Here is a 27092-nt window from a genome sequence, read left to right on the forward strand (position 1 = left end):
CAGCTTCATCACATTTTAATTCAGTAAATTGCAATTTGTAAAACAGATTCAGTAAAAAGGTATTAAAGCTATAAAATAAATAAGTACAAAACCATGTGCTATAGTTATTGTATACAATGTAAAAAGTATCAAAAGTTTTGTTCGTCTATATCTAATAATGCTGGACCATGTTTATGTACAAATAAACGAATAAATAAAGTAAAAGTTTAAAGTTGTTCCTAGATTTACATTTCCGATGCCGGTCGCTTCTCCAAATATTTCTGTACATTAGCATTTGTTTTTACACTTTCGTAAAACTTTTTGACCTCCGGAAAGTCTTTGTACACGCCCTCTCCCATCTTTGGGTTACATACTAGTTTATCAAGCATGTCAAAAGCAGCCAAATCCGCAACTGTCAACTACAAATAACAAAAAAAAAATTACATCTTGCACTTACTTTTTCCACTATTTTTAATGACAAAGCTTTTAAGGAAGACGCCATTTTGATTTTAAATTTATCACGTAGTTAAAAAAACCTGTTTACTACAAATAACAAAAAAAAGGAGAATTACATCTAACGCTTACTTTTTCATTTTTGTTAACTATATCAAAAAGGTGTTCCGAAAGAATAGCGTAACTATACAAAGGAATACTTTTTTCCCGAAAGATTCCAAAGGCTTCCCTAAAAACATTGATGTTTGACAATTGCCATGATTTAACTGTCTAAAGGCTTCAACTGTTCCAAAAGAACGAAGGCCGTATTGTGACCTATAGTTGTTAATATCTGTGTCATTTTAGTCTCTTGTGGAGAGTTGTCTCATTTGCAATCATACCACATCTTCCTTTTTATATTTACGATACAAACGGTTGTTTGTTATATATGTATATAATATTTTGTTCCTTTTTTTTGTATGACGTATTGTAAAATTATTATGTTGATTTGTGTATGCCTTCAACCCCATTGGGGTACACATGTGCATTTATTCAATAAACATATAAGATTAAGTTCGACCCAAACTGCACTTAAACCGAATTGCATTACCAGCAGTCTATTGATTTGGAATCTGTCTTCATATTTAGTTCATATTGGCTCAATTGATTGAACATTATTGTTTAACGCCACTCGCAGCCCTATGATGCTTTAAATGGCTGGTACACGAAGAGAACAACTCCGACATTTGATATGAAAACCGACAATCTTATGCAATTATGATTAGAGTCAACTGTACTTGCCATGTGCCGGATTCCAACTCACAACCTCAGCGTTGACAAGCTAGTGGTACACTATTTCAACTTTGAATTATATTTATATGTATTTATTTTTTGTGTATTTTTACTTCTGTCTGTTTTGTCATGATCGTATATTTTTAAAAACTATATTTAGTTTATATATTGATTATACATCTACCTATATATGTTGTTAAACATTTGGTTAATAAAGAATTGAATTGAATTGAACTTCTTAAACCACTTGACCACCGACGCCTCGCATATTGGGTTGATTAATTGAATATCTTTGCGTTTAAACTTCATGAATTTCTTTTCTTCTCTTTTTACTTTAAACCTCTGTTACCTTCGATCCCACGAGACATTTTCCACCATTTTCTTTCAGTACCTTGCACAAATAAGTGAAAAATTGTGGTAGAACTTCTGTGCCTAACTTTTTACCAAGTTCTTCCTAAAATAGAACAAAAATGATTGAAGATAAGTAATATTTCTTTTTTCAAATATCTGATAAATCAATTAATCAAATAATATAAAGTACAAGAAAGTCTGTGTTTCTAATTATCGAAGGCCGTACGGTGACCTATAGTTGCTTGTATATATATATACGTTATTTGAACAAACACTTTTTGATATTTATCGCACTGACAATAACCAAGGATGTTACCTGCGATTTTTAAAAGTGTAAGGTTCCGTCCATATTTCTCCATTCAAAAGCATTGAACGTAAAAAAAAGGGGGTTCCAATTGCAACACCCGGACATATCCTTTCCAACATGGATCAGCATCTGTTTATTTTCATACAAACAAATTTAATATACTATGATTGCTATTCTTAGTGATACTAGTAATGTGGGACATTTGAAATTCTTGTAGATACATCTCATGCATCTGTCTTGATGCTCTATATTATCAATAATTTCGTAGGGGAATTGCTCTTTATCTCTGTCTTTTTTATTTAACATTGTCATTAAAGCGGAAGGTTTGGCATGCCACAAAAACAGGTTCAACCCACCATTTTTCCCTTAAAATGTCCTGTACAAAGTCAGGAAAATGGCCATTGTTATATTATAATAGTTCGTTTCTGTGTGTGTTACATTTTAATGTTGTGTTTCTAATGTGTCGTAGTTCTCTTATATTTGATGCGTTTCCCTCAGTTTTTGTTTGTAACCCGGATTTGTTTTGCTCAATCAATTCATGAATTTCGAACAGAGGTATACTACTGTTGCCTTTATACATTGCGATTCACATAGGTAAATCGTTTTTGATGCCCTATATCAATAAGATTGTCGTAGGTAAATCAGTCTTAATGTCTGTCTATTTCAATGAGATTGTTGTAGCAAGATCGGTCTTAATGGAATTTTTTAAACTGTCTTTAAAATTTAGAGCAACAGGTTCATGATAGTTCATGTAATTGATTGATTGTTGCATTGGTGATTAACGCCACCTCATGCACTATTTGTAATATCCTGGCGGTCAATTTATATTTGTGTAGTAAGCCCGAGTGCCCGTAGAAAACCATCGAACTTCATTAGGAAAACTGACATTCCTAGTTAACTAAGATTCGAGTCGCGTTCAGTATTCAAACTCACCTTCAACATCAGTGGTACAGTAGATGACCTACTTAGACCACGTGACTACCGAGGCCCCAAATTTATTCTTGTTTGATTTAAATGTTCATTTGTTGTGTCATTGTATGGACGTATTTTATTTGTTATAATTTGTAGACAATTTACATATTTAATAAATACGAACCTTTTCAGATTCATCCTGTTTGTAATGTGATTTAATAAATACGAATCTTTTTAGCTTCATCCTGTTCGTGATGTGATTTTATAAATACGAACCTTTTTAGCTTCATCCTGTTCGTAATTTGATTAATAAATACGAACCTTTTTAGCTTCATCCTGTTCGTAATGTGATTTTATAAATACGAACCGTTTTAGCTTCATCCTGTTCGTAATGTGATTTAATAGATACGAACCTTTTTAGCTTCATCCTGTTCGTAATGTGATTTTATAGATACGAACCTTTTTAGCTCCATCCTGTTCGTAATGTGATTTAATAAATACGAACCTTTTTAGCTTCATCCTGTTCGTAATGTGATTTTATAAATACGAACCTTTTTAGCTTCATCCTGTTCGAAATGTGATTTAACCATAGCAGTAAACACGTCCGATACAGTTTCAATGATGACGTCACACTTTGTATTTTCCATATTATTTGAACCATACAATCCTGTTAAAATGTTAAAATGATTATAGAGAATATATGGGAGTCTGGTGGGGATCTTCATTTTTTAAATTCTTTAAGTTTTGGCCATATTTCTCTATTTTTCATTTTTTTGTAAACTGAAAGCTGTTTGACACTTTGGTTCTCCATTTGATATTTGTGTTTATAATATTATATTGATTCAGCCAATATGATTGGTTAATTTATTAGTAGTTGGTTTTACCGCCATTTGCAGTACACATGGCTATATCGTGCCAAGACGAAGTGGTCGGAGTGATCTTAAGAGGATTTTGCATAGAAAATATAAACACATTAATTCTTAAATCCGTTGTTGGCATGATACAGGTTATGTTCTTCACATAAATTTTATGATGATATGATACTACGGAATGTGCTGAAATCATATATGAGGAAGACATAATCTTCCAATTAATTTAATGGAAGTCTGAAGGTGGCATATCAGTATAGCTGCTTGTAGTACTTTTTGAATTTATGTATTGTTGTCATATTTTTGTTTTCTATTCTGACATCAAACTCGAACTTTTTTTAAAATTGAGATTATCTGTGCGTATTGCTGTCTGTTTGTTAAGTCTACATTAGCCTAAGATATAAGGGGGGATTGAGATCTCACAAAAATTTTAAATCCCGCGGAATTATTGTGCGTGTCTTAGGCAAGGAGCTTCTAGCCTTTGCTATCTTTTATGTCCTTTTAATCTAAGTTCATTTATAATATACTTCAGAGTTTAAAGTGACGTCCATTTCAACCGAACTAGTTCACAGTAGCCAGCTGAATCCCGTTTCCGGGTCCAGAATGTTTTCGCTGTGTTGAAAAAGCATTGGTGGCCGTGGGCTTTGAACGACTAAAGGGCGAGGGTCCAAGCCTTTTTGAAGATAGTTTATCTTGCTTGAGAAATACCATAATACAAGAACACATTAACATTATTGGTCTGCCCTGCTTACTTGAGTTGGAGGCTGTGCTATGACCTGTATTTGTTCATGTATTCGTGATTTAGTCTTCATTGGTATAGTCGACTCATTGGAAATCATTCCAAATCTCTTCATTTTATTGTAATTCGAGTTTAAAAATCCACAGTCGCTATAAACAGGTTTAAACTATTGAGATTGAGATATAACGTTGTTTTCTTATTCCGTTTAAATAAAAGTGTTATTTGTATTTCAGAATTCGGCTTAGGTACACAAAACTGTTATATTTAAATATATGAAATATTATACTTTTAATTTTAGAAACAAGATGTACTATGCATTTATGGGAAGTTAGGATAACCCCAGTCACACACTGCAAAAAACTATCAAAATGAAATATATGACAAGCACAAACAAATTGTATTATGCATTATTATGTTAATAATATTCTTGTTTGTGCAATATAACATTAAAAAAAACAAAATAAAAAACAACAAAAAAACACAGTGAACGATTTTATCGATAAGCGATTTCCGAACCGTGATTTCAGAGACTTTAAATAAAACTTACCAAATTCACGAGCAAGGTATCGTGCAATAGCACCGGTCTGGTTAATCATTGTTTTATTATCCACAGTCAATACAGGCATCTGACCATATGGTGTTTCTGAAATAAATCATCAACTCGAGGTTTTCAGCATTTTTTTTTTAAATTTTATTGCAATTAGCTTTGCATGTGTTATTCATTTATATTGCTGTGAGGGTGACGATCTGATTTTTTTTGTATTTTTTTTGGCATCAACATATTTTGATTAATGCAGAAGGATATGCAGCTTTCAGTAACACATGAAAAAGTCTTTCGTTGATTTGACGTTATGACATGTACATTCATAAAAAGTTTGATTGCAATTAGTATAATTTTGACCTTTAAAGCTTAAGATTAAAAACGAGGACACCTTTAATCCCAATTACATATATGCCGTATATAAGCACTGTTATTTTATGTTTAAAAGAAATCTTGTACGAGGGTCTGTTTGAGATTATAACTGGTCGACAAAAATAGTAAAAAAAAAATTAATAAAATAAAACATTTTGATAATTTAAAAGGAATAAGTACCACAGCGAAAAATTGAAAAAAATAAAGCAGTTAGTGGAAAATAAAAACAGATTGTCTTCAAATCAAAAGAAAAGAAGGAGACAAAAAAAAATTGTTTGTTTCAGACCCTTCTGAATCGGTTAAACAACGGTTATATAATATAATATTGATACCTTATTGAATTAAATAGAAACAAAAATACATTGCGCTACTCATATACATGATAGTATCTTTAGAATATCGCATGTCTGTCTACGTTAACACCTGACTTAGTAAGGTATAGAACAATTATGTAAACAATAAAAATCTTATATCCTTCAATACATAAATACTATTATTTTAAACAACCAATAATTGACAGACAAAGGAACATAATTACTTATTAAAGAAGTAATATAAGCTCCCCTCCCCATTGAAGCAATCTTTAACATGTATATTTGAATTGACAGTCTGGCTTATGAATCTGCACATCAACTTTCTTCAAACATTTTATGTATCTGCTTTAATCTAGAAATTCCTAAAATGATTACATATATACTAAACAAATATATTTTTTTCTAGATAAACCCACTTGTTTGCCTTTATCATAGAGAGCTAATAAACAGCTATTGTTTAATTTTTTCCGAATATTTGTTCTCTTCTAATCAAATAAGCTATGTGAAGGTTCGGTATACAAAAAAACTAGTCCAAGGTTTTATAAACCTGTTTTCAGTTTGATTAGGTGCTTTGCACTGTACTTAATTTGGACATTTAAAGTATTGGAAACAGACGAGGCATGTAAACACAATGTTTATGTACCCAGTCTAAATGTTCATGTTATATTGATTCTAGAACATGATTAAGCATGTATTAACGACAATTCATTAAATATGATACATGTAGAAACCATGTATTTATTTGTATTCCCCCCCTAATAAATCAGTTCCCTAAATATTTAATGAACTGAAATTATATAATAATTTGTTATTAAAATCTTGTAATAATAGAAAAAGTTCTACTTGCCCTCTTCAACAATCTTCCACCACCTTAAAATAAATTTGAAATTGAGTGTGTGTCTGATTAGCAATATTAATGCATATTCAAAATTATTTAATTTCAAATAAATACCATAAATATAATTTGACCTAACATGAACCGTTGTACAGTTAATGAAACTATAATTAATCTTATCTTCATTGAGAGATGATACGGGTGTCATTTCCCAATATTTTTGTTTGGTAATTTTTCCAACTTCCACCTTATTCCCTTCTTTTCTCCATCTCCAACAACCTTACTTTTCTACACCTATATCCCACATCCCAACTATGTTTATCCCTATATCCATCTCCTCTTACTTGGTTTAAAAGCTGTCCATTTATCGCCACTTAATCTCTCATCCTCAAACTCTTTTCCAGCTGCAGCAAAAACAAGTCGAGGTAATTCTGCTCTTCCTCTAATGTCGAAGTAAGATAGCTTGAACTTAGCAGGCATTTTGACTTAATGTTGATGTCTTGATTGCTGATGAAAATTGACAACTATCATGTATTAACTACCGAAGCTATATCAGTATATGTGTATTTAAAACTATGTCATAAATTCTGCCTTTAACATATTCAATACATGTTCTATATGTTGACCTTATCGATCTTGATAGTTCCAATGGCTACGCGTACGCGGTTGATATGGATTCGTACAGGTAATGACTTTGCAAAAAAAAATAGTTGAAAAGTGGAAGAAATTAAATGCAATTGATTGAAACCTGTTAATATTGCATCGCACCTTTATTTAAATAAAAAAATAAAAATAAAGTAAAATACTGAATACAATAAATAATTAATTGGGTTTGAATTGTTATAATAGCTCTTTAATTGTTCATAATTATAGTGTTTTAAATGTTCATATCAAATGTTTTGTTAATTTCATATATTATTGATAGTGATAGTTATTTTCACAATATTTCAAACTGTTTTGTTTGAATAGAAAAAAAACCCGATTTTATTTGATTGAAGAGGGATCGAAGAGGGAAAACGGACTTGACACAAGTTCAAATTTTATTAATTAACCGTCTATAATGCATGATCTAAAGCAACACTATGTCATAAACACAACAAAACAGCTTTAACTTTAATAAATAAAACTCTTTTATCTGTTTTAATATATAACTTCAAATTGAGGAGGGCGAATGCCCTTTACGGATCCTTGTAAATCCGCAATTGGATATAACTATCAGAGTTCCTTACAAGACTGAAACGATGTGTCTAAGTTTTTCAGACTAGATGACAATTCAAACATTACCATTGAGATGTAGTGTTAGTAAAAGACGGGCAAAAGATACCATAGGGACATTCTAACTCATTGATCGAGATAAAAGTGACAACGCCATGGCTAAAAATGAAAAAGACAAACATATAAATTATAGTACATAAGGCACAACCTTTGAAAAATAAAGACCATGCAACACGAACCCAACTGAAAACTGGGGCTGATCTCAGGTGCTCCAAAAGGGTAAGCAGATCCTGCTCCACATGTGGCACCTGTCATGTTGCTCGTGTTATTACAAACCCGGGTATTAGTCTTATTCGGTAGGTCACATTCATGGAAAGAGAATGTGATTGTAGTTACGACAGTAGGAATATATCCGATATTATCTGTGAAACGGATATTCCGTAACGTTCAATCAACTCGTGATGGCGGCCGTAAAATTTAGGAAGGGATGATTTTAACTTCACCATTTGGAACTCTTGATTTCATAACTTCCTTCTGACCTACAATAATCACGAAATAGACATTTTGTTCGCCTGTCCCGAGTTGTTAGTCTTGTATTTTTTTTTAAATTTTATTCAATTTTATATGTTTTGGAGTTTACTATGACGTCTATTTTCACTGAACAAGTACTCATTTTTTTTGGGACCAGCTTAGTTCCACCCCTGTGTTCGGGATTCTCTCAATGCGTTGACGACCCATTAGTGGCCTTCGGCTGTTATCTGCTCTTTGATTGGGTTTTTGTCTTTTTGACATATTCCCCATTTCCATTCCCAAATTTATTTTTGAAAGCAATTCCGTATTCGATCAGAGTTAGATCCAACTGGACCTTTTGTTACTCTTCAAGTGTGGGGTAAGTGTGACGTGAACAATGTTTGTGAGAAACCAGTGTATTAACCATTGCCTATAAAACATGATCAATTGAGATAAGAAAAATGTGTTCCAGGAAAGTTGGTTTGTTTAATGTACATAATTCAAATAACTAAGGCGAGTGGAATGAGCAACAAAGTGTTATTAGGGGTTGGATGTATGGGTCTTCATGCCATTTAGCCATCTTTATTTGTTGTGCTTATTTATTTTTATTCTTTATTTTTGCCCTTTAATCTCCTCTTCCTGTCCATTATTCTATATTCTGTAAAGCTCATATTAGTGCATTCATAACAAGAATGTGTCCAAAGTTCACGGATGCCCCACTCGCATTATCATTTTCCATGTTCAATTGACCGTGAAATTGGGAAAAAAATCTAATTTGGCCTTAAAAGTAAAAAGATCAACCAAAAGGGAACATGTGTAATTAAGTTTCAAGTTGATTGGACTTCAGCTTCATCAAAAACTACCTTGACCAAAAACTTTAACCTGAAACTCGCACTTTTAATTTCTATGTTCAGTGGACCATGAAAATGGGGTCAAAAGTTTAATTTTGTTTAACAATAAGAAAGATCATATCATAAGGAACATGTGTACTAAGTTTCAAGTTGATTGGACTTCAGCTTCATCAAAAACTACCTTGACCAAAAACTTTAACCTGAAGTGGAACGAACGGACGGACGGAAAGACTAACGGACGGACGGAAGGATGCACAGACCAGAAAACATAATGCCCCTCTACTATCGTAGGTGGGGCATAAAAATGTGTTTAAGCTAGCTTGCTCAATATTTTTATATTCGAGCGTCACTTACGAATCTTAGTTGACGTAACGCGTGTCTAGTGTACAAAGGTATGAGCCTGGAATCTCTGAAGAGCAGTTTTATAGAATGTTATAAACAACAATATTACAGCTTCATTTTATTTTAATTTAGTAAATTGCAATTTGTAAGACAACTTCACTAAACACATAAATGTAAAAACATGTACTGTTGTATACAATGTAAATAATATTCAAGATTTGTTCACACATCTATGTTTGATAATGCTGAAACATGTAAACGTTTAAATAAATAAATATAAAAATAAATAAAAATTAGTGTGTTCGTTGATTTACAAGTCCGAAGCCGGTCGCTTCTCTAAATATTTTTGTATATTAGCATTTGTTTTCACACTTTCGTAAAACTTTTTGACTGCAGCAAAGTCTTTGTACACCCCTTCACCCATCTTTGGATTACAAGTTAGTCTATCGAGCATGTCAAAAACAGCCATATCTGCGACAGTCAACTAAAAATAATAAAAAAAGAGAGAATAACATCATGTGCTTACTTTCCCCATTTTTTTCTAATGATTTCATGAAAGTTTTCCGAAAGAATGGCATTACTATAGGAAAGGCTTCATTTGTTTTGAAAGAATGGTATAACTATACAAAATGCTTCAACTTTTACGAAAGAATGGTATCACTATACCAAAGGCTTCAACTTTTACGAAAGAATGGTATTACTATACCAAAGGCTTCAACTTTTACGAAAGAATGGTATTACTATACCAAAGGCTTCAAATTTTACGAAAGAATGGTATTACTATACCAAAGGCTTCAACTTTTACGAAAGAATGGTATTACTATACCAAATGCTTTAACGTTCCCAAAATAGTGATGTTTCTATAGGAAAGGCTTCGACTTTTACGAAAGAATGGTATTTCTATACAAATTGCTCCAAAGTTTCCCAAAAAATGGTGTTACTTTACCAAAATCTTCTATGTTTCCAAATTAATGGTGGTACTTTAACAATGGCTTCAACGTTTCCAAAATAATGGTGTTACTTTACCAAAAGCTTCTACGTTTCCAAAATAATGGTGGTACTTTAACAAAGGCTTCAGCGTTTCCCAAATAATGGTGTTACTTTACCAAAAGGCTTCAACTTTTCCGATATTATTGTGTAAATATGCCTAATATTTCAAGACAACTGTTTGGTTAAAATGGTAAAAACTGCATAAATTATCTACTGTTAATATTTTAACGGATTTCAGCCGATAAAGCATTTTGAATGACAAAATATTTAAGGAAGACACCATTTTGACTTCAAATTAACCACGCCATCAAGAAACTTACTTGTGGAAGTGTTATTATGACAACACTAACCACCTATAAACATTAGGTCCGACCAGACTGTACTTAACCTTATTAGAAAACGAATTGTCAGCAGTCCATTGATTTAGGAGCTAAATATCATCAAAACTGTCTTCATATTTAGTACCTATTTGCTTGAAAAATTGAATATAACTAAAATAATGATTTTTTATTCCATATTTGGCTTTAAAAAGTATATTGACTTCTGGCCTCGGCGTGTATACCTTTTCAGAGGACTGACAATTTCCAGATTATATTGCCTTTTCATATGTTTGTTACCTCTGATCCTACGAGAAATTTTCCACCATTTTCTTTCAATAACTTGCACAAATATGTGAAAAATTGAGGTAGAATCTCGGTACTGAACTTTTTAGCCAGCTCTTCCTGAAATACAGAAACAAATTAAGTGAACAGTACAAATTTTCAAATCACTGAGAAATAAATAAATCAAATAAAAGTCCATGAAGCTCTGTAAACAGAATGGGTTTTTCTTGTTGTTGAATGCCGTACTGTGACATAATATTGCTTATATTCACGTTATTTTAACGAACTCTTTTGAATTGTGATCTAATTGGCAATCATACCACATCTCCTTATTATCATAAAAACTAGACAAAATATTCTAGTAGTCTCACGACTGTTATTCTCTGTGATACATTTTACTTTTAGAACGTAGATGTGTAGATGTGATTTAGATAAACGGTCCTGATGCTCTTTTTTGTTCAGATTTTCGTAGGCAAATCGGTCTTGATGCCAGTTCTCGTAGGTTAATAGGTCTTGATGCCAGTTCTCGTAGGTAAATTGGTCTTAATGCCAGTTTTCGTAGGTAAATCAGTCTTGATGCCAGTTTTCGTAGGTAAATCGGTTTTGATGCCAGTTTTAGTAGGTAAGTCAGTCTTGATGCCAGTTTTCGTAGGTAAATCTGTCTTGAAGCAAGTTCTCGTAGGCAGATTAGTCTTGATGTCAGTTCTCGTAGGTAAATCGGTCTTGCTGCCAGTTTTGTAGGTAAATTGGTTTTCATACTCTATATATAGTTGTATGATGCTGAATATTATGGAGATTCGTGTAGATATATTCATTCCTTGATACTATATACAGGGTGTTTAATTAAGTTAAAGCGCGAATACAAGATGGGGCCTACCCCAGTCAATTAACCAATATACCAGTATTTTATTGTTAGCTATCTTTCTATCTTGCAATACCGTCCATCATATCGTTCGACCCTTTTTATTCTTTTTGTTACCGATTGAATTTTGTGATTCCCCTTTTTAATTCGAAATATTACTTTTTCTTTTAAATTATTATGTCAATACGCTCAGATTTGTATGACCACCTAAGAGACAACATGCCATCATTCAAATATTAATACATTATTCATTAATACATTGTTCAAATAAGGCTTTCGAAAATAGTGGAATTAATTACTTTTGGAGTGTCAAGAACTCGTTGGGAGTACTTGATAAATTGCATGCTTGTATTGGTGATTTTGAATCTGATCAAAGTTTTGATTTTTCTACCCTGTATACCATATTGCCTCACATTCTCATTAAGAAAAAAATCACCCACCTAATTAAATGGGCATTTAAAAAAGTCAGAATGTGAATATATATGTTCAAACTCTTTAAGGTCATTTTTTAGTAGCAATAAACCAAAAAACTATGTCAATTGGACATGCTTTGATACAATATATGCCCTTGAATTTTTACTAGATAACATTTTTGCTCGCTTTGGAGATTCCGTATATCGTCAGGTTATCGGAATTCCAATAGGGACTAACTGTGCACCACTTATTGCGGACCTGTTTTTGTATTGCTATGAGTTACAATTTATGACAAAAATCAGCAAAGACCCATCGAAACAACATCTGATAAACAAATTTAATAATACTTTTAGATATTTGGATGACATTTTGGCTCTCAATATTGACGACTTCAGTATATATACTAAAGAAACTTATCCTGTTCAACTTACTTTAAATAAAGCTAATACTAACAATGACCACTGCCCTTTCCTCGATCTTGATATCTATATCACTAACGGAAAGCTTAATACTAAAATTTATGATAAAAGAGATGATTTTCATTTCCTATCGTTAATTATCCATTTTTAGATGGTGACGTTCCCTTGTCACCATCTTACGGTGTTTATATATCTCAACTTGTACGATTCACTCGTGTTTGTAACTATGTTTTAGATTTTAACGAGAGAAATTTATATATTACTGAAAAATTATTACACCAGGGTTTTCGATATCACAAACTAGTCAAAACATTTACTAAATTTTATCATCGGTATAAGGACATCATTCGTAAATATAGCTCAACATGCAGACTTCTTATACGTTTAGGTATTTCACATCCATTTTTTTATGGTAATATTCTTAATAAAGCACAAAAATGTCAGTATTCACCGCAGAAACTAACAAAACCCTTAAATAGACTTATTAAGAAGGGATATAGTTACGATACTGTTGTCAGGTCATTAAAGATTGCATATTTTGGCGTTAATATTGATTCACTTATAGGGTCTTTGCATCGGAACTAAACACATTTATTTAAAAAAACAGTTGTTGGCATGACACGGGTTATGTTCTTCTCATATATGTTATGATGGTATGATACTAAACCCCTAACGGGAAGGATTGTGCCTGATATTCATATGATGAAATCCTAATCTTTAAATCAGTTTAATTGAAGTCTGGAGCTGACATGTCAGTTAACTGCTAGTAGTCTGTTGTTATTTATGTATAATTGTCATATTGTTTATTTTCTTTGTTTTCATCTTCTGACATCAGACTTGGACTTCTCTTGAATTGAATTTTAAATGTACGTATTGTTATGCATTTACTTTTCTGCATTGGCTAGAGGTATAGGGGGAGGGTTGAGATCTCATAAACATGTTTAACCCCGCCGCATTTTTGCGCCTGTCCCAAGTCAGGAGCCTCTGGTCTTTGTTAGTCTTGTAGTATTTTAATTTTAGTTTCTTGTGTACAATTTGGAAATTAGTATGGCGTTCATTATCACTGAACTAGTATATAATTGTTTAGGGGCCAGCTGAAGGACACCTCCGGATGCGGGAATTTCTCGTTACATTGAAGACCTGTTGCTGACCTTCTGCTGTTGTTTTTTCTATGGTCGGGTTGTTGTCTCTTTGATACATTTTCAATTTCCATTCTCAATTTTATTAATATGAATTGTTAGCCCTACCCCTGAAGTTATTTGCCATATTGGAGTCTTTATCTTATATTTAACCATGTGAGACAGGTTCATGATAGAATGTTAATCGTATTGATTTTTTTATAGTTAGTATTTAACGCCACCTTTAGCTTTATTGTCTATTATTGGCGGTCAGCCGGAGTGCCCGGTGAGAACTACGGATATTTGGTCGAAAAACTTACAATCCTAGTCAATAAAGGTTGAGGTCAAACACAACCTGCTACATGCGGGAACTCATAACATCAGCAATATAGTAGATAAACTACTATGACCATTCGGTCGCCCGAGGCCCCACATTTTATCTTACAATAAATTTGTTAATTGTTTATTTGTAATGTTCTTTTATATACATATTTTATTTGTTATTGTTTCTTATTTTGATTATAAATACGAACCTTAATAGCTTCATCCTTTTCTAAATGTTGTTTAATGGCAGCACTGTACAGGTCAAATACAGTTTCAATGATGATGTCACACTTTGTATTTTCCATATTATTTGAACCATACAATCCTGTTAAATAGTTGAAGTGTCATGTAGAATATGTGGGTGTCTTGTGGGGATCTTTATTTCTACATTCTTTAAGTTTAAGCCATGTTTCTCTATTTTATATTTTTGTTAAACTGAAAGCTCTCAGACAATATCGGTTCTTCATTTTTAATTGTGTTTGATAAAATCACTATAAATCAGCATCTTCGATTAGTTGACTCTTTGATAGTTGATATTTCCACCTCTTTCAGTACGGTTGGTTATATCGGGGAAGCCAGGAAGGAGGTAGCCGAATTGCCCAAAAGAGAACCACCGACCTTTGTCAGTAAACATGACAGTCTTAATCAATGAGACTTGTTAAAATTGGAATCGGACTCAAAACGCCAGTGTTGACAGGCTAGTGATACAGGAAATGAACAACCAAGGGCCGACGGTCCAAGTCTCTTTGACAATACTTTATCTCGCTGGAGAGATATAATAAGAAAACATTATTATTATTGGTCTTCCCTGCTTACTTTATGGTTTGTTAGAGACCGTGCAAAGACCTGCAATTGTTCGTATACTTCTTCGTGGGTAAAGTTGACTCTTTGGAAATCATACCACATATCTTCATTTTTATACTAATTTAAATTTTACAATCCACAGTCACTATAAATAGGATTAAGCTACATGTATTGATATAGCACATTTTTTATTCTATTTTCACTAAATGTGTTATTTTTATTTTATAATCTGGCTTAAGGTACACACAGATAAACTGTTGATATTTTGTACTGTAAATTTTAGTAGGCAACTTTTGGGATGAACCAGATATTGTGTTGATTAGAAGATGTCTTGACCTCAGTAACACACTCAAAACAGCTAACAACACAAAAGATATAGGAAGAACTAATAACTTGTATTACAAAATGTTTTGTTTAGAGATGTACTCGTTATTTTAAATATAAGATTTTAACGCAGAAAAAGAAAAAAAAAACCCATAGTAAACCATGTTATTGATTAGCAAATTCCGAATTGTGCTTTCGAACTTCATACAAAACTTACCAAATTCACGAGCAAGGTACCGGATAATGGCACCCGTCTGGTTTATCATTGTTTTATTATCTACAGTTAATACAGGCATCTGACCATAAGGTGTTTCTAAAAAAGACCATCAACTTTTGTTGCAATTAACTTTACATGTGGTCTTTATCTATCTTGCCGTGAGGGTGTTAGCTCTGTAAGATTTGTTTTTTTTGGTACCGAGATATTTTGATTAATGGACAGGGATATGGATATGCAGCTATCAAATAATAGGAAGCGAGTCTTTAAGCAATTTGACGTTATTTTAGTATATTGCGTGACAAAGTGAAATGCATTTTATGTGATGTGGAGCAGCATCTGCTTACCCTCCATGAACACCTTAGATCACCCCCAGTTTTTTGTGGGGTTCGTTTTGCTTAGTCTTATGGTTTTCATGTTGTGTCTTGTGAACTATTATTTGTCTGTTTGTCTTTTACTTTTTTAGCCATGGCGTTGTCAGTTTATTTTCGATCTATGAGTTTGAATGTCCCTCTGGTATCTTTCACCCCTCTTTTATGACATTCTGTACATGTACATTTATAAATAAGTTAAGTTTGCCTATTGTTTTAATTTATGGCATTGAATTTCCGTGAATATAAACGTGGTTTGCGAGTTTGTATTTTAAAAATATAAGAATGCACTTCGATTAATTTTTACCGTCAAAGTTAAAAATTTAAAAACTAGGACTTATGATTTGGGGATAATACATAAAGATATAGGGAATAATGAACAACTAATAGCAAATAGGGAAAATGAAAGGAAATGGCCATGGTCTTCAAATAAAAAACAATAAAAGAATACCACTCTGTTTCCAGGCCCTCCGTCAGCGGTTAAACATCTTTTATATAATATAGTATATTAATGAATACCGTATTGTGTTTAATATGAACAATTAAACATTGCATAACGTTCATAAATGATACGTGTCAATAGATACCGAATGTGTACGTTAACGCTCGATTTAGCAAAAACAATAAATAATTACGTAAACAATAGAATTCTTATATCCTTCAAAACATGAAAACTATCACTTTAAACCACCAATCATTGGCGGAAAAGAATAATTAAGGCTAATAAAGACAGAGTAAGCTCACCTTAGAGCCACTCAGTTACATGCATTTTTGAAAAAAGACAGTATTGCACAAGAATCTGCACTTAAACTAAAATGTTTAAAACATTTAATGCACCTGATTTGATTCAGAAGTTCCTAAAATGATGACATATATACATAAGAAATTAAAATTCGCAAAATAATAAAATTTGTTTACCAATATCATAGATAGATAAAAACCGCAATTGATTTTTGTCCAAATATTTGTTTTTATTTTAAGAAATAAATATGTAAAGGTTAAGTATACAAAAACTTGTCCAATGGTTTTATAGACCCTCTTTTCAATTTAAAAATTTTGTAAATATATATCATGTATATGGACATTTTAAGTGTTTGAAACATACAAGGCATGTGTACACAATGTTCATGCTATATTGATTCTACGTAGAACACGATTAATCATGTATTACCGACTAATCATCAAATATGATACATGTAGATACCCTGTTACAAATATTGTCATAACTAATTGTATTTATCACCCAAAAATAACCACCTTTTTACTCAAAACTAGGCAACATAACTGTTTTAGAATGTGCAAGTAGTAAAAATAATTCTGCCTTATAGATTTGGCACAGTTAAAGAAATAACTAGTTACTGCATGTATCTTAAACACACAACAATCAACACAAGGTATATATCCTCATATTCAGTTTAGATCAATACAGTGTCATATGCAAAAAAATGACATCATGATAAGTTTTCCAACATCAGCATAGTGAAAATATGGATGAGTGTAACATTTTTTCGGGACAAACTGATTTTTCGTCTTTCTATATTGACACGTGAATCGTTTTATATATAATGAAATAAAATTGGTCTTATCTTTCTTGAGTGATGACACGGGTGTCATTCCCCAAATCTTGCTTCTTTTTTGAATATTTCCAACTTCCCACTTTTTTCCCTTCTTTTCCCCAGATCCAACAACCCAACTTTTCTACACCCATATTCCACTACCTAAAAGCGGGTTTCCCACCTCCTCTTACTTGGTTTAAAAGCTGTCCATTTATCACCACTTATTCTATCGTCATCAAACTCTTTCCCAGCTGCAGCAAACACAAGTCTAGGTAATTCTGCTCTTCCTTTGATGTCGAAGTAAGATATTTTGAATTTAACAGGCATTTTGATTGTTAGTTTATATCCAAATTGCTGATGGACAATCAAAAGTATGTATTAACTATCGAAGCTGTGTATTTTACAATAAAACAATGTTCTAAATACTACCTGTAAGCCATGTTCTATATATTGACCCTATCGATATATAACTGGTATACATAAGATTTAGCTAGTTCTACTAGCTACATTAAAGAGGTCTAAATGTTTATCCAATCGATAAATAGTTCAGACCAGACGTTCCAATTGAAAGAATCTTCCAGCAAATGAACATTTGACCAAATAATGTCATAATGTGTTGGCAAAAAAAGTAAAATGGATGAAAATAATAAGCAAGTAATTTCAACCTCTTAATAGCAAAGATCAGATGATCTAAAAATAAATTCTCTTATCTGCATCTTTAATCAGGTCAATCAGTAAGCACAGTGTTTGTATGACGTTAACTCTTAGCGTTGTTTCATTGATAGTTAAATGGAGGCAGTTAAGGCGAAACATCAGTCTGAAGATGTAAAACATTGTTGTTATGGGACATATAACATGACACATGTGCAGTAAACACTTCGTCGATGGTAAAGGACCAACTGACATTAATTACTACCCGATGCCAGCACTGTAACAAAATGACGAACAGGTGAGTGAGTGTATATCAATAACCAATGGAGATCTCAGCTAGCAGTCTGGGGATTCACAAATAGACTACTTATTACTGTCACGACAATCAGTGTTTGATATGCCACCATTTCTTAGCAAAAGAATCAAATTCACTCCAGAAGAAGAGGTAACTGTGAAAACTAAACTTATTGCTAATCCAAGAATTCATGTAGAAAGAGTTATAACATGTCAAGAAATTTAAATTATTTAGTGGGAATATTTCTCTTTCATTGTTACCAATAGCTGATCAGATGGTTGTTGCGGTATCTTGCCTTGTCAATTTTTATGAACCACTTAAGCTTGTTAAATACTTTTGTAAACAGTTATATTTACGTGTATACGTTATTCTTATTTCGCGGCTATTCATACATACACAAATGTACTCTAGAATAAATTTGTGTACATGTACAAATATATACCTGTTTAGTTTTACTTATGATTATATTCTTTATATTTTAGCCTCCCTTGTTTCGAATCTTTATAAGTTTAGTCCATTATTGACCGTTATGTAAACGATCCCATCTAGATCTTCGTCTGTTAAACACGCATCAGACATGTCAGAGGCCGACTCTGAATGGGAATGTCAGAGGCCGACTCTGAATGGGAATGTCAGAGGCCGACTCTGAATGGGAATGTCAGAGGCCGACTCTGAATGGGAATCTTCATGTCTTTATTTTCATCTTTTTATACCATTTTTCTCTATTCTTTCTCTATTTTGACCTTTTGACCCTTATTAAATATTCCTAATATTTTAGCACCCATGGCCAAAGGTTTTCCATTCTATATTTTTTCGGCCCATTTTTCTCAATAATTACATATTTGTTTTGGCCCTTATTCTACATTTTTTTGTCCATTCTTGTCTATTCTGTAAAGCCTATCTAGACCTTTCTATTACAGCATTGATATTAAAAAATGGAATAGAATGTCTTAGTTGTTTGTATATATGTTTGTGTATACACTCGCTCACTTTTTATAGCGTTATAATTTTTTTTATTCGAGCGTCGATCACTGCTGAGTCTTTTGCAGACGAAATGGTATAAATAATTATTTTACAATAAAAAACAGCTTCACCATATTTTAATTCAGTAAATTGCAATTTGTAAAACAGATTCAGTAAACAGATAACTATAAAATAAATAGGTACAAAAAACATGTATTATTGTATACGATGTAAATATTCTTCAATTTTTGTTCACATACTTATGTCTGTTAATGCAGAACCATCTAAATGTTTAAATAAATAAATGAATAAAATAAAGATGAGTATGTTCCTTGATTTACATGTCCGATGCCGGTCGCTTCTCTAAATATTTCTGTACATTAGCATTTGTCTTTACACTTTCATAAAACTTTTTGACTTCAGTAAAGTCTTTGTACACCCCTTCTCCCATCTTTGGATTACATGTTAGTTTATCAAGCATGTCAAAAGCAGCCATGTCTGCGACAGTCAACTGCAAAAAACAAAAAGGAGACAATTACAACTTGCGCTTACTTTTTTCCAAAAGAATATATATATATATATATGGAAGTTGTTAACGCATATTAGATCGATAAATTGAATATCATTAAATGTCATATTTTTCGTTTATTCTCTATCAACTGTGGATTCGTTTATGCTCGTGGGTATCAATTGTCGTGGTGGATTGTAGAACACTTATGATTTCGTTGATATTTGATTTCGTGGTTTTGCAAAAATCTGCACACAACCATAGAGAAAATTGATAATTCATTGCAGATTTAAGTTAGTGGTTCAACTGTACCCACGAAAGCAACGAAAATTGGTATCCAACGAATAATAATGAATCCACAGTAGTTACTAACAAAATATATGTTCTACTGGCCTCAATGTGTTTAACTAATCTTAGGTTTGCCAATTTTAAGATTGTTTTGCTTAATATATATATATATATATATATAAAAGTCTATAAAAAGGACCAACCAGCAAATTTACTATGTACCGGATCGTCTAGAATAGGCGATACTATGCAGATAAGGAAAAAATTATATCAGTCTAAAGATTTGCACAACGGTACTGATATAAGGTGTTATTAAACGAAAATGTTGTTATAAAATCGTGTTGACAAATATTTCGGCTCAACAAATGGCCTTCTTCTTGTGTCACAAGTTTTAACAATACTGTTTTAACAAGTTTTAACAAATATATATATATATATATTTGTTACCTTTGAACCAACAAGAAATTTTCCACCATTTTCTTTGAGTAACTTGCACAAATATGTGAAAAACTGGGGCAAAACTTCTGTACTAAACTTTTTACCAAGTTCTTCCTAGATAAGAAAATAAAATGATTGAAATAAACAATTGCAATTTTGAAATTACTATCAAATAATAGCGCAAGAAATTCCATATCTGGTATCTGTTTGGTCTAATTGTTGAAAGTCGTACGGTGATCTATAATTGCTTATATCAACGTTATTTGACCGAAGTCTGTTAAAAAGTTGTCAGCTCATTTTGCAATTATACTACATCTCCTTATTTTGATATAAACCAGTCTCACGATGGTTATTCTCAGTGCTATTTGAGAACATTTGAACATTTGAGATTCTCGTAGATAAATCTTTTCCGATGGTCTACATTATTAAGATGTTCGTAGGTAAATCGGTCTTGGTGCTCTATATTGTTGAGATTCTAGTAGGTAAATCGGTCTTGATGCTCTACATTATTGAGATTCTTGATGCTCTATATTGTTGAGATTCTAGTCGGTTAATCTGTCTTGATGCTTTATATTATTAAGATTCTCCTTGATACTCTATATTATTGAGATTATCGTAGGTAAATCGGTCTTGATGATCTATATTATTGAGATTCTCGTAGGTAAATCGGTCTTGATGATCTATATTATTGAGATTCTCGTAGGTAAATCGGTCTTGATGATCTATATTATTGAGATTCTCGTAGGTAAATCGGTCTTGATGCTCTACATTATTGAGATTCTCGTAGGTAAATCGGTCTTGATGCTCTACATTCTTGAGATTCTCGTAGGTAAATCGGTCTTGATGCTCTATATTATTGAGAATCTCGAAAGTAATCAGTTTGATGCTCTGTATTATTGCAATTTTGTCTTCGTGCTCAATATGATGTCATTACGACCAGATTGTTATGCTCATCTAAGACACAACATGCCAGCATTTCAGTATCATGATCCTTCCAATGCTAAGCCCCATCCCTGAACATGTTTGTCATATTGGAGTTTTTATTTAAGTCTTTAGAAATGAGGGAGACAGAAAAACTGACAATTGAAGTTGAAAGCACCTTCAACTTCGTTAGACAACTCAGCTATCGATGTCCAAAATTTAATCTCACATGCATGTTAATTGTTAATTTGTTGTGCTCTTGTATATACGTATTTATTAGTTTTTGTACGTAATTTTGCAATAAAATTGATCTACATATTAAGAAATACGTACCTTTTTAGCTTCATCCTTTTCGAAATGTAGTTTAACCATAGCATTGAAGACGTCAAATGTAGTGTCAATGATGATGTCACACTTTGTGTTTTCCATATTATTTGAACCATACAACCCTGTTACAATAGTTAAAAAGAATAAGTAGGGAGCTGGTGGGAATCTTCATTTTAACATTCTTTAATATAAGCCATGTTTCTCTATTCTTTTTTTTTTAAACTGAAAGCACTTAGACAATATTGGTATTTCATTTTTAATTGTGTTTTACAAAATCACTATACCATAGCCGATTCGATTGATTGATTGCTAGTTTGTATTTAACGCCACTTTCAGTATTATTGGTTATAAAGTGGATACCAGTTTTTATTGATGGAGGGAGCCGACGTGCCCACAGAGAACCACCAACCTTCGGTAGGAAAAAACAGTCGCTTCGAAGACAGTTAATTTTGCTGAAGAGACATTTGCGGATCCAGCCATTTCTCGAAACGGGGGGTTCCAACCCCCGGAACACCATGCAACGTTCAAATAATTAAAACAAAAGGGGTACAGCTTCCGGAACAACCTCTATACCCAATGAATCCGCCCTTATTTATTCATTGGTTATCCCATGGTTTGTTGGAGGCCGTGTGATGACTTGTAATTGTTCATATCTTTGTAAGTTGGTCTTTAAGCGTAAAGTGAACTAATTGGCAATCATACCAGAGTGGCATCTATTCATTTCTATAGTAATACTATTTGAGGATTTGGCTTATACAGGTTCACAGACGTTAACTGTTGATAAATTGTATTGTAAATATTCGTAAAAGCTGTTTCAAATAAACAAGATGTGAAATGTGTTTATTGGAAATTTGCCTAACCTCAGAAACACATTTCAAGGAGCTATAAAATACAATATTGCAAGCACTAATGAATTGTATGATTAAGCATTATGTTATACATGTACTCGTTTGTGTAATGTAAGATTACAACGCAGAAAAAAAACACCGATAAACCACAGTGAACCATTTTATCGATTAGCAATTTCCGAACAGTGCTTTCAGACTTTAATATAAACTTACCAAATTCACGGGCAAGGTATCGGGCAATGGCACCCGTCTGGTTAACCATTGTTTTATCATCTACAGTTAATACTGGCATCTGACCATATGGTGTTTCTGAAATAAATCATGAACTCATGGTTTTCAAACATTTTTTTTTCTCAATTTTATTGCAATTAGCTACACCTGTGTTATCTATTGATATTGCTGTGAGGGTGTTAGCTGTATAATTTATTTTCTCTGTCACCAAGATATTTTGATAAATGGAGACAGATATGCAGCTTTCAACAAATACAGTGATTTGATGCTATTTTAAGACATTGCACGACAAAGTGAAACGTATTTAATGACTTTCAATACATGTACATTTATAAATACACGATGTTCATTTTGCCGTTTGCTTGAATAAATTTTGTGGCATTGCATTTCTATTTTAAAAAAAGCTGATTTGCGAGTTCTTATTTAAATCCGTTTATAAGATAGAAATTCGATTAATTTTGATTGACCTTCAAATTTAAAGTTTAAAAACGATGACATCTTTAATCCCAATTACAAATATGCTGCGAATAAGCACGGTTATTTTAGATTTGATAGAATTTTTGTACGAGGGTCTGAATGAGAAAATAACAGGCTATAAGAAAAAAAAAAAGAAGGAAAAAACCCAATTTAACCTTAATTTTTTTTTAAATTGTTATGTGATAATATATAAAGAATAGGTAATAATGGACAACTATCAGCAAACCTGTATTATTGGCGCAAAAAAAAAGTTTTATTTAGTCAAATGAAATATGGTTTGTTGCGCAAATGAAAGATTTGTTTTGCCACAAATGAAATGCCAATTGGCACAAAAGCAAAGCACCGAAAATAAGTTATAGATAATGTATATTTTAAGGTTTGTCTTGTCGTATAACACCCCGAGGTAAAAAGATAAAACTATTCTATGTGATAGCCTTCATCTTCGGCCTTTCCGAACTCTTAAAAATATTCTTTTCTCGATTTGGTAATTGTGAAGATCGTCTTATGATGATGGCCATAATTCTATGAAGTTTGCAGTATTGTACTGATCATTCCTAATTTTTTCGGGGTAGAGAAGGGGGTAGTTTTTTTACGGTATAATCGTTTTTCAATAAGACACAAGAACACAATGTTATTTGAATTTGAACTTTAATGTTTTATTTATTTTTTCCCTTACTGTAAAATAAATACAAAATATTTTGTTCGTTTTCCAATCACCCTTCTGTAATAGTATTATTTTTATTAAGAATTAAGAATCAAACAATTTGATAATAAAATATATTCTCCCCCGCAAACTCCCCCCTCCCCTCAAACACACAAACAAGATATTCAACTAAACAACATAAATAGAAGTTGACCTCACATGAACCATTTTATATATATATATATATTATTAATTCGTATATTTTAACAAATTTGATTCGTTTAGGGATAGTCACATGTTAAACTATATTCTCGAAGGTAGAGCGAAAACGGCGGATAGCAAAAAGCATATTGACCGGCAAAAAGCATATTGCACGGTTATTTTTAGAATATCTAAAAACCGATATACTTTGTGACGTCATGTAATGAATTTCAGGATATTGTTTAACAATTTGAAACAAATGATATCGATTATTTGACGAACAAAAATCTTCAAATACATAAGATGTCCAAAAAAAGAAGTAAATGAAATAACAACTAATATGTTATTATTGTCAAGGAGACAATGTAATATCTATAAAGTTCCAACAAACCTAAATGACGATTTTGATACAAACATGGTCGGAAATAAATAATATAACAAATATAGCCTTTGTATGAGGTCAATACAGGATATATCGACCCAAAGAAGTATATCGACCTCAGACTTCGTCCTCAGTCAATATACTTCTTTCAGGTCAATATATCCTTGTATCGACCTCATACAAAGGCTGTATTTATATAATATATAATAAACTATATTTGATCTGATCTTACTGGTGTCATCTATAAATCTCGCTTTTTGTAATTTTCACTCACCCCCTCTTTTCCCAGATCCCACTGTTCTTACCCCTATATGCCCCAGTTTTTATCCCTGTTTTCCACATCCACAATTCACTTGTTTACCCCCCCTCCCGCCTTAGTATTCCAAATTCCCTAAAACATGTCATATCTCCCCTCTTACTTGATTTAAAAGCTGTCCATTTATCGCCACCTATCCCTAATTTTTACCCCTATATTTCCCACTTATACAGTTTTCTACCCCTTAAGTATAACAGAGGCCAACGTGTGTCATTTATCCTCTCTAAGTCTCTTACTTGGTTTAAAAGCTGTCCATTTATCGCCACCTAATCTCTCGTCCTCGAACTCTTTTCCAGCTGCAGCAAACACAAGTCGAGGTAATTCTCCTCTTCCTCTGATGTCGAAGTAAGATATTTTGAATTTAGCAGGCATTTTGATTTAATGTTTATATCTTGATTGCTAATGAAAAAATGAAAAGTATATGAATTAACTACCAAAGCTATTTAATATACAGTATACTAAGACCATGTCCTAGATTTTGTCATAAATCCATATCCTATATATTGACACCATCAATATATAACTTTAAATTTGTATAAAATAAGATCTAGATAGTTCTACTGGCTACACGTAAGCAGTCAATATGTTTATTCAACGGATTAGTACAGGTCAGACGTTTCCATAGGAAGAATCTTCCAGTAAATGACCATTTGACCCAGTAATGTCATAATGACTTGGCAAAAGCATGTAAGAGATACACATTTTAGTCTATAATTATAGATGCATCTTCTAAATCTAATACGATGACTTGTTAGAAAGTCCGCGTATCTTTTTGTTTATAAATAAACAATAAATGACTTCATTTTATACGCATTCGCTTATTGGTGTATACCCAGCGTTACCGATATTTTATATTGAAACAGGGTTTTATTCAAATATCGGTCGTACATTTATGTAATATAAAGAGCGAGCCAGAGATTGCTAGACTCAAGATCACTGTAAATGAATTATTATTATACTTAGACCACTCGGCCAGATGGCCCTTTCTATAAAAGTAAACTTTACAGTCGTTTCTATAAAAAAAATCTATGTAAACTTTATAAAGCCTTCTAACTTTTGAAGACACTGGCTTCATTTTCAGAATTGAAAAAGAATTGTTGTAGCGGTACACGTTTATTTCCGATACTTTGTTGCATGACTTAACAGTACATTAATTTTGTATTACTTGTGATTTGTTTACAAATATTCTTTGAGATCGTCAAATAAAGGACATTTTTTGTTGTTTGGAGACCTTTTTTAAGATTTGCGAATACAACTTTACATTAAACAACCATCATTTTTTCGAATTATTTACCACCTCGTATACAATTGTGGAAACCATTGACACGGTAAATAATGCATGTTGGAGACTCATGCAGACAAGACAGAAATTGTGCATACATGTGTAGTAAACACTTCGTCGGTGTGGAAGGACCAACTCACATTCATCCCGATCCGATGCCTGCACTGTTACACACAATGAGAAACTGGTGAGTGAGTGTATATCAATCACCAATGGAGATCTCATATTTGCAGACCGGAGATTCACCATAGACGACTTATTGATGTCACAACCAGCAGTCAATATGTTCTTGTCATATATTTTATGATGGTATAATACTAAACCCCTAACGGGAAGAATTGTGCTTGATATTCATATGATTTCAACCAGTTTAATTGAGGTCTGGAGTTGACATGTCATGAACTGCTAGTAGTCCTTTGTTAATTTATGTATAATTGTCATTTTGTTTAGTTTCTTTTGTTACCTATTCTGACATTGGACTCGGACGTCTCTTAAACTGAGTTTTAGTATGCTTACTGTTCTGCGTTTGTTTTTTTGGTCTTTGTTAGTCTTGTATGATTTTTTTATTTTAGTTTCTTGTGTATAATTCGGAGTTTAGTCATGCGCGTAGCTACGTTTACGTTAAAACGCCCGGACATACACTTGAATTTGGTAAAACAAAATATTTTCATCTAGATATTATTAAAAGAATTGGTTAACAGTACATCAACCTTCTAAGTCTTTCTTCAATTGCTTGTAATTTGGAATAAAAATGACAAAATTGGTGTCATACATGTATTTATATATTTGTTCATTTTCTGTCAAAGTCTAAATCTACCGTGATTTCTATACTCGCATCATGCGCATCATGACGAAATTATATATGATGAATTTTCCCGTATTCATGGGTTTTTAAAAGGAATTTCTTGAAGTATTTACATTCTGAGGTTAAAATTTGGTACTTATAAATTATTTGTAAAACC

General features: G+C 32.4%; 3 protein-coding genes across 3 annotated transcripts; all 3 read right to left on the bottom strand.

Moving 5' to 3' along the window:
- Nucleotides 1-7029, bottom strand: LOC139498236 (glutathione S-transferase-like). Its single transcript, XM_071286605.1, has 5 exons — nucleotides 6788-7029; nucleotides 4929-5024; nucleotides 3325-3440; nucleotides 1553-1657; nucleotides 1-398 (listed from the first exon to the last, which is right to left on the bottom strand). The coding sequence occupies exons 1-5, from the start codon at nucleotides 6921-6923 to the stop codon at nucleotides 225-227; spliced, it is 627 nt and encodes a 208-aa protein (XP_071142706.1). The 5' UTR covers nucleotides 6924-7029; the 3' UTR covers nucleotides 1-224.
- Nucleotides 7030-9483: 2454 nt separating this feature from the next.
- Nucleotides 9484-17772, bottom strand: LOC139498237 (S-crystallin SL11-like). The gene is made up of 5 exons (XM_071286606.1): nucleotides 17551-17772; nucleotides 15436-15531; nucleotides 14300-14415; nucleotides 10969-11073; nucleotides 9484-9845 (listed from the first exon to the last, which is right to left on the bottom strand). The coding sequence occupies exons 1-5, from the start codon at nucleotides 17684-17686 to the stop codon at nucleotides 9672-9674; spliced, it is 627 nt and encodes a 208-aa protein (XP_071142707.1). The 5' UTR covers nucleotides 17687-17772; the 3' UTR covers nucleotides 9484-9671.
- Nucleotides 17773-19390: 1618 nt separating this feature from the next.
- LOC139498238 (S-crystallin SL11-like) lies at nucleotides 19391-25290 on the bottom strand. Its single transcript, XM_071286607.1, has 5 exons — nucleotides 25085-25290; nucleotides 22812-22907; nucleotides 21757-21872; nucleotides 20512-20616; nucleotides 19391-19779 (listed from the first exon to the last, which is right to left on the bottom strand). Exons 1-5 carry the CDS (start codon nucleotides 25218-25220, stop codon nucleotides 19606-19608), a joined length of 627 nt encoding a protein of 208 aa, XP_071142708.1. The 5' UTR covers nucleotides 25221-25290; the 3' UTR covers nucleotides 19391-19605.
- Nucleotides 25291-27092: the final 1802 nt, after the last annotated feature.

Source organism: Mytilus edulis, chromosome 12 (assembly GCF_963676685.1).
Source record: "Mytilus edulis chromosome 12, xbMytEdul2.2, whole genome shotgun sequence".
In the NCBI taxonomy this organism is placed as follows: Eukaryota; Metazoa; Mollusca; class Bivalvia; order Mytilida; family Mytilidae; genus Mytilus; species Mytilus edulis.

Coding starts and splice junctions, on each gene's coding strand:
- LOC139498238 (XM_071286607.1), bottom strand. CDS start 25,220: ATGCCTGCTAAATTCAAAATATCTTACTTCGACATCAGAGGAAGAGGA. Junction 22,908..25,084: donor ATGGACAGCTTTTAAACCAA/GTAAGAGACTTA, acceptor GATTTATTTCAG/AAACACCATATGGTCAGATG. Junction 20,617..21,756: donor AAAAGGATGAAGCTAAAAAG/GTACGTATTTCT, acceptor TTTCTTATCTAG/GAAGAACTTGGTAAAAAGTT.
- LOC139498237 (XM_071286606.1), bottom strand. CDS start 17,686: ATGCCTGTTAAATTCAAAATATCTTACTTCGACATCAAAGGAAGAGCA. Junction 14,416..15,435: donor GTACCTTGCTCGTGAATTTG/GTAAGTTTTGTA, acceptor ACTATTTAACAG/GATTGTATGGTTCAAATAAT. Junction 9,846..10,968: donor AATTTCTCGTAGGATCAGAG/GTAACAAACATA, acceptor TATTATTTTTAG/TTGACTGTCGCAGATATGGC.
- LOC139498236 (XM_071286605.1), bottom strand. CDS start 6,923: ATGCCTGCTAAGTTCAAGCTATCTTACTTCGACATTAGAGGAAGAGCA. Junction 1,658..3,324: donor AACAGGATGAAGCTAAAAAG/GTTCGTATTTAT, acceptor GTTCTATTTTAG/GAAGAACTTGGTAAAAAGTT. Junction 399..1,552: donor AATGTCTCGTGGGATCGAAG/GTAACAGAGGTT, acceptor TGTTATTTGTAG/TTGACAGTTGCGGATTTGGC.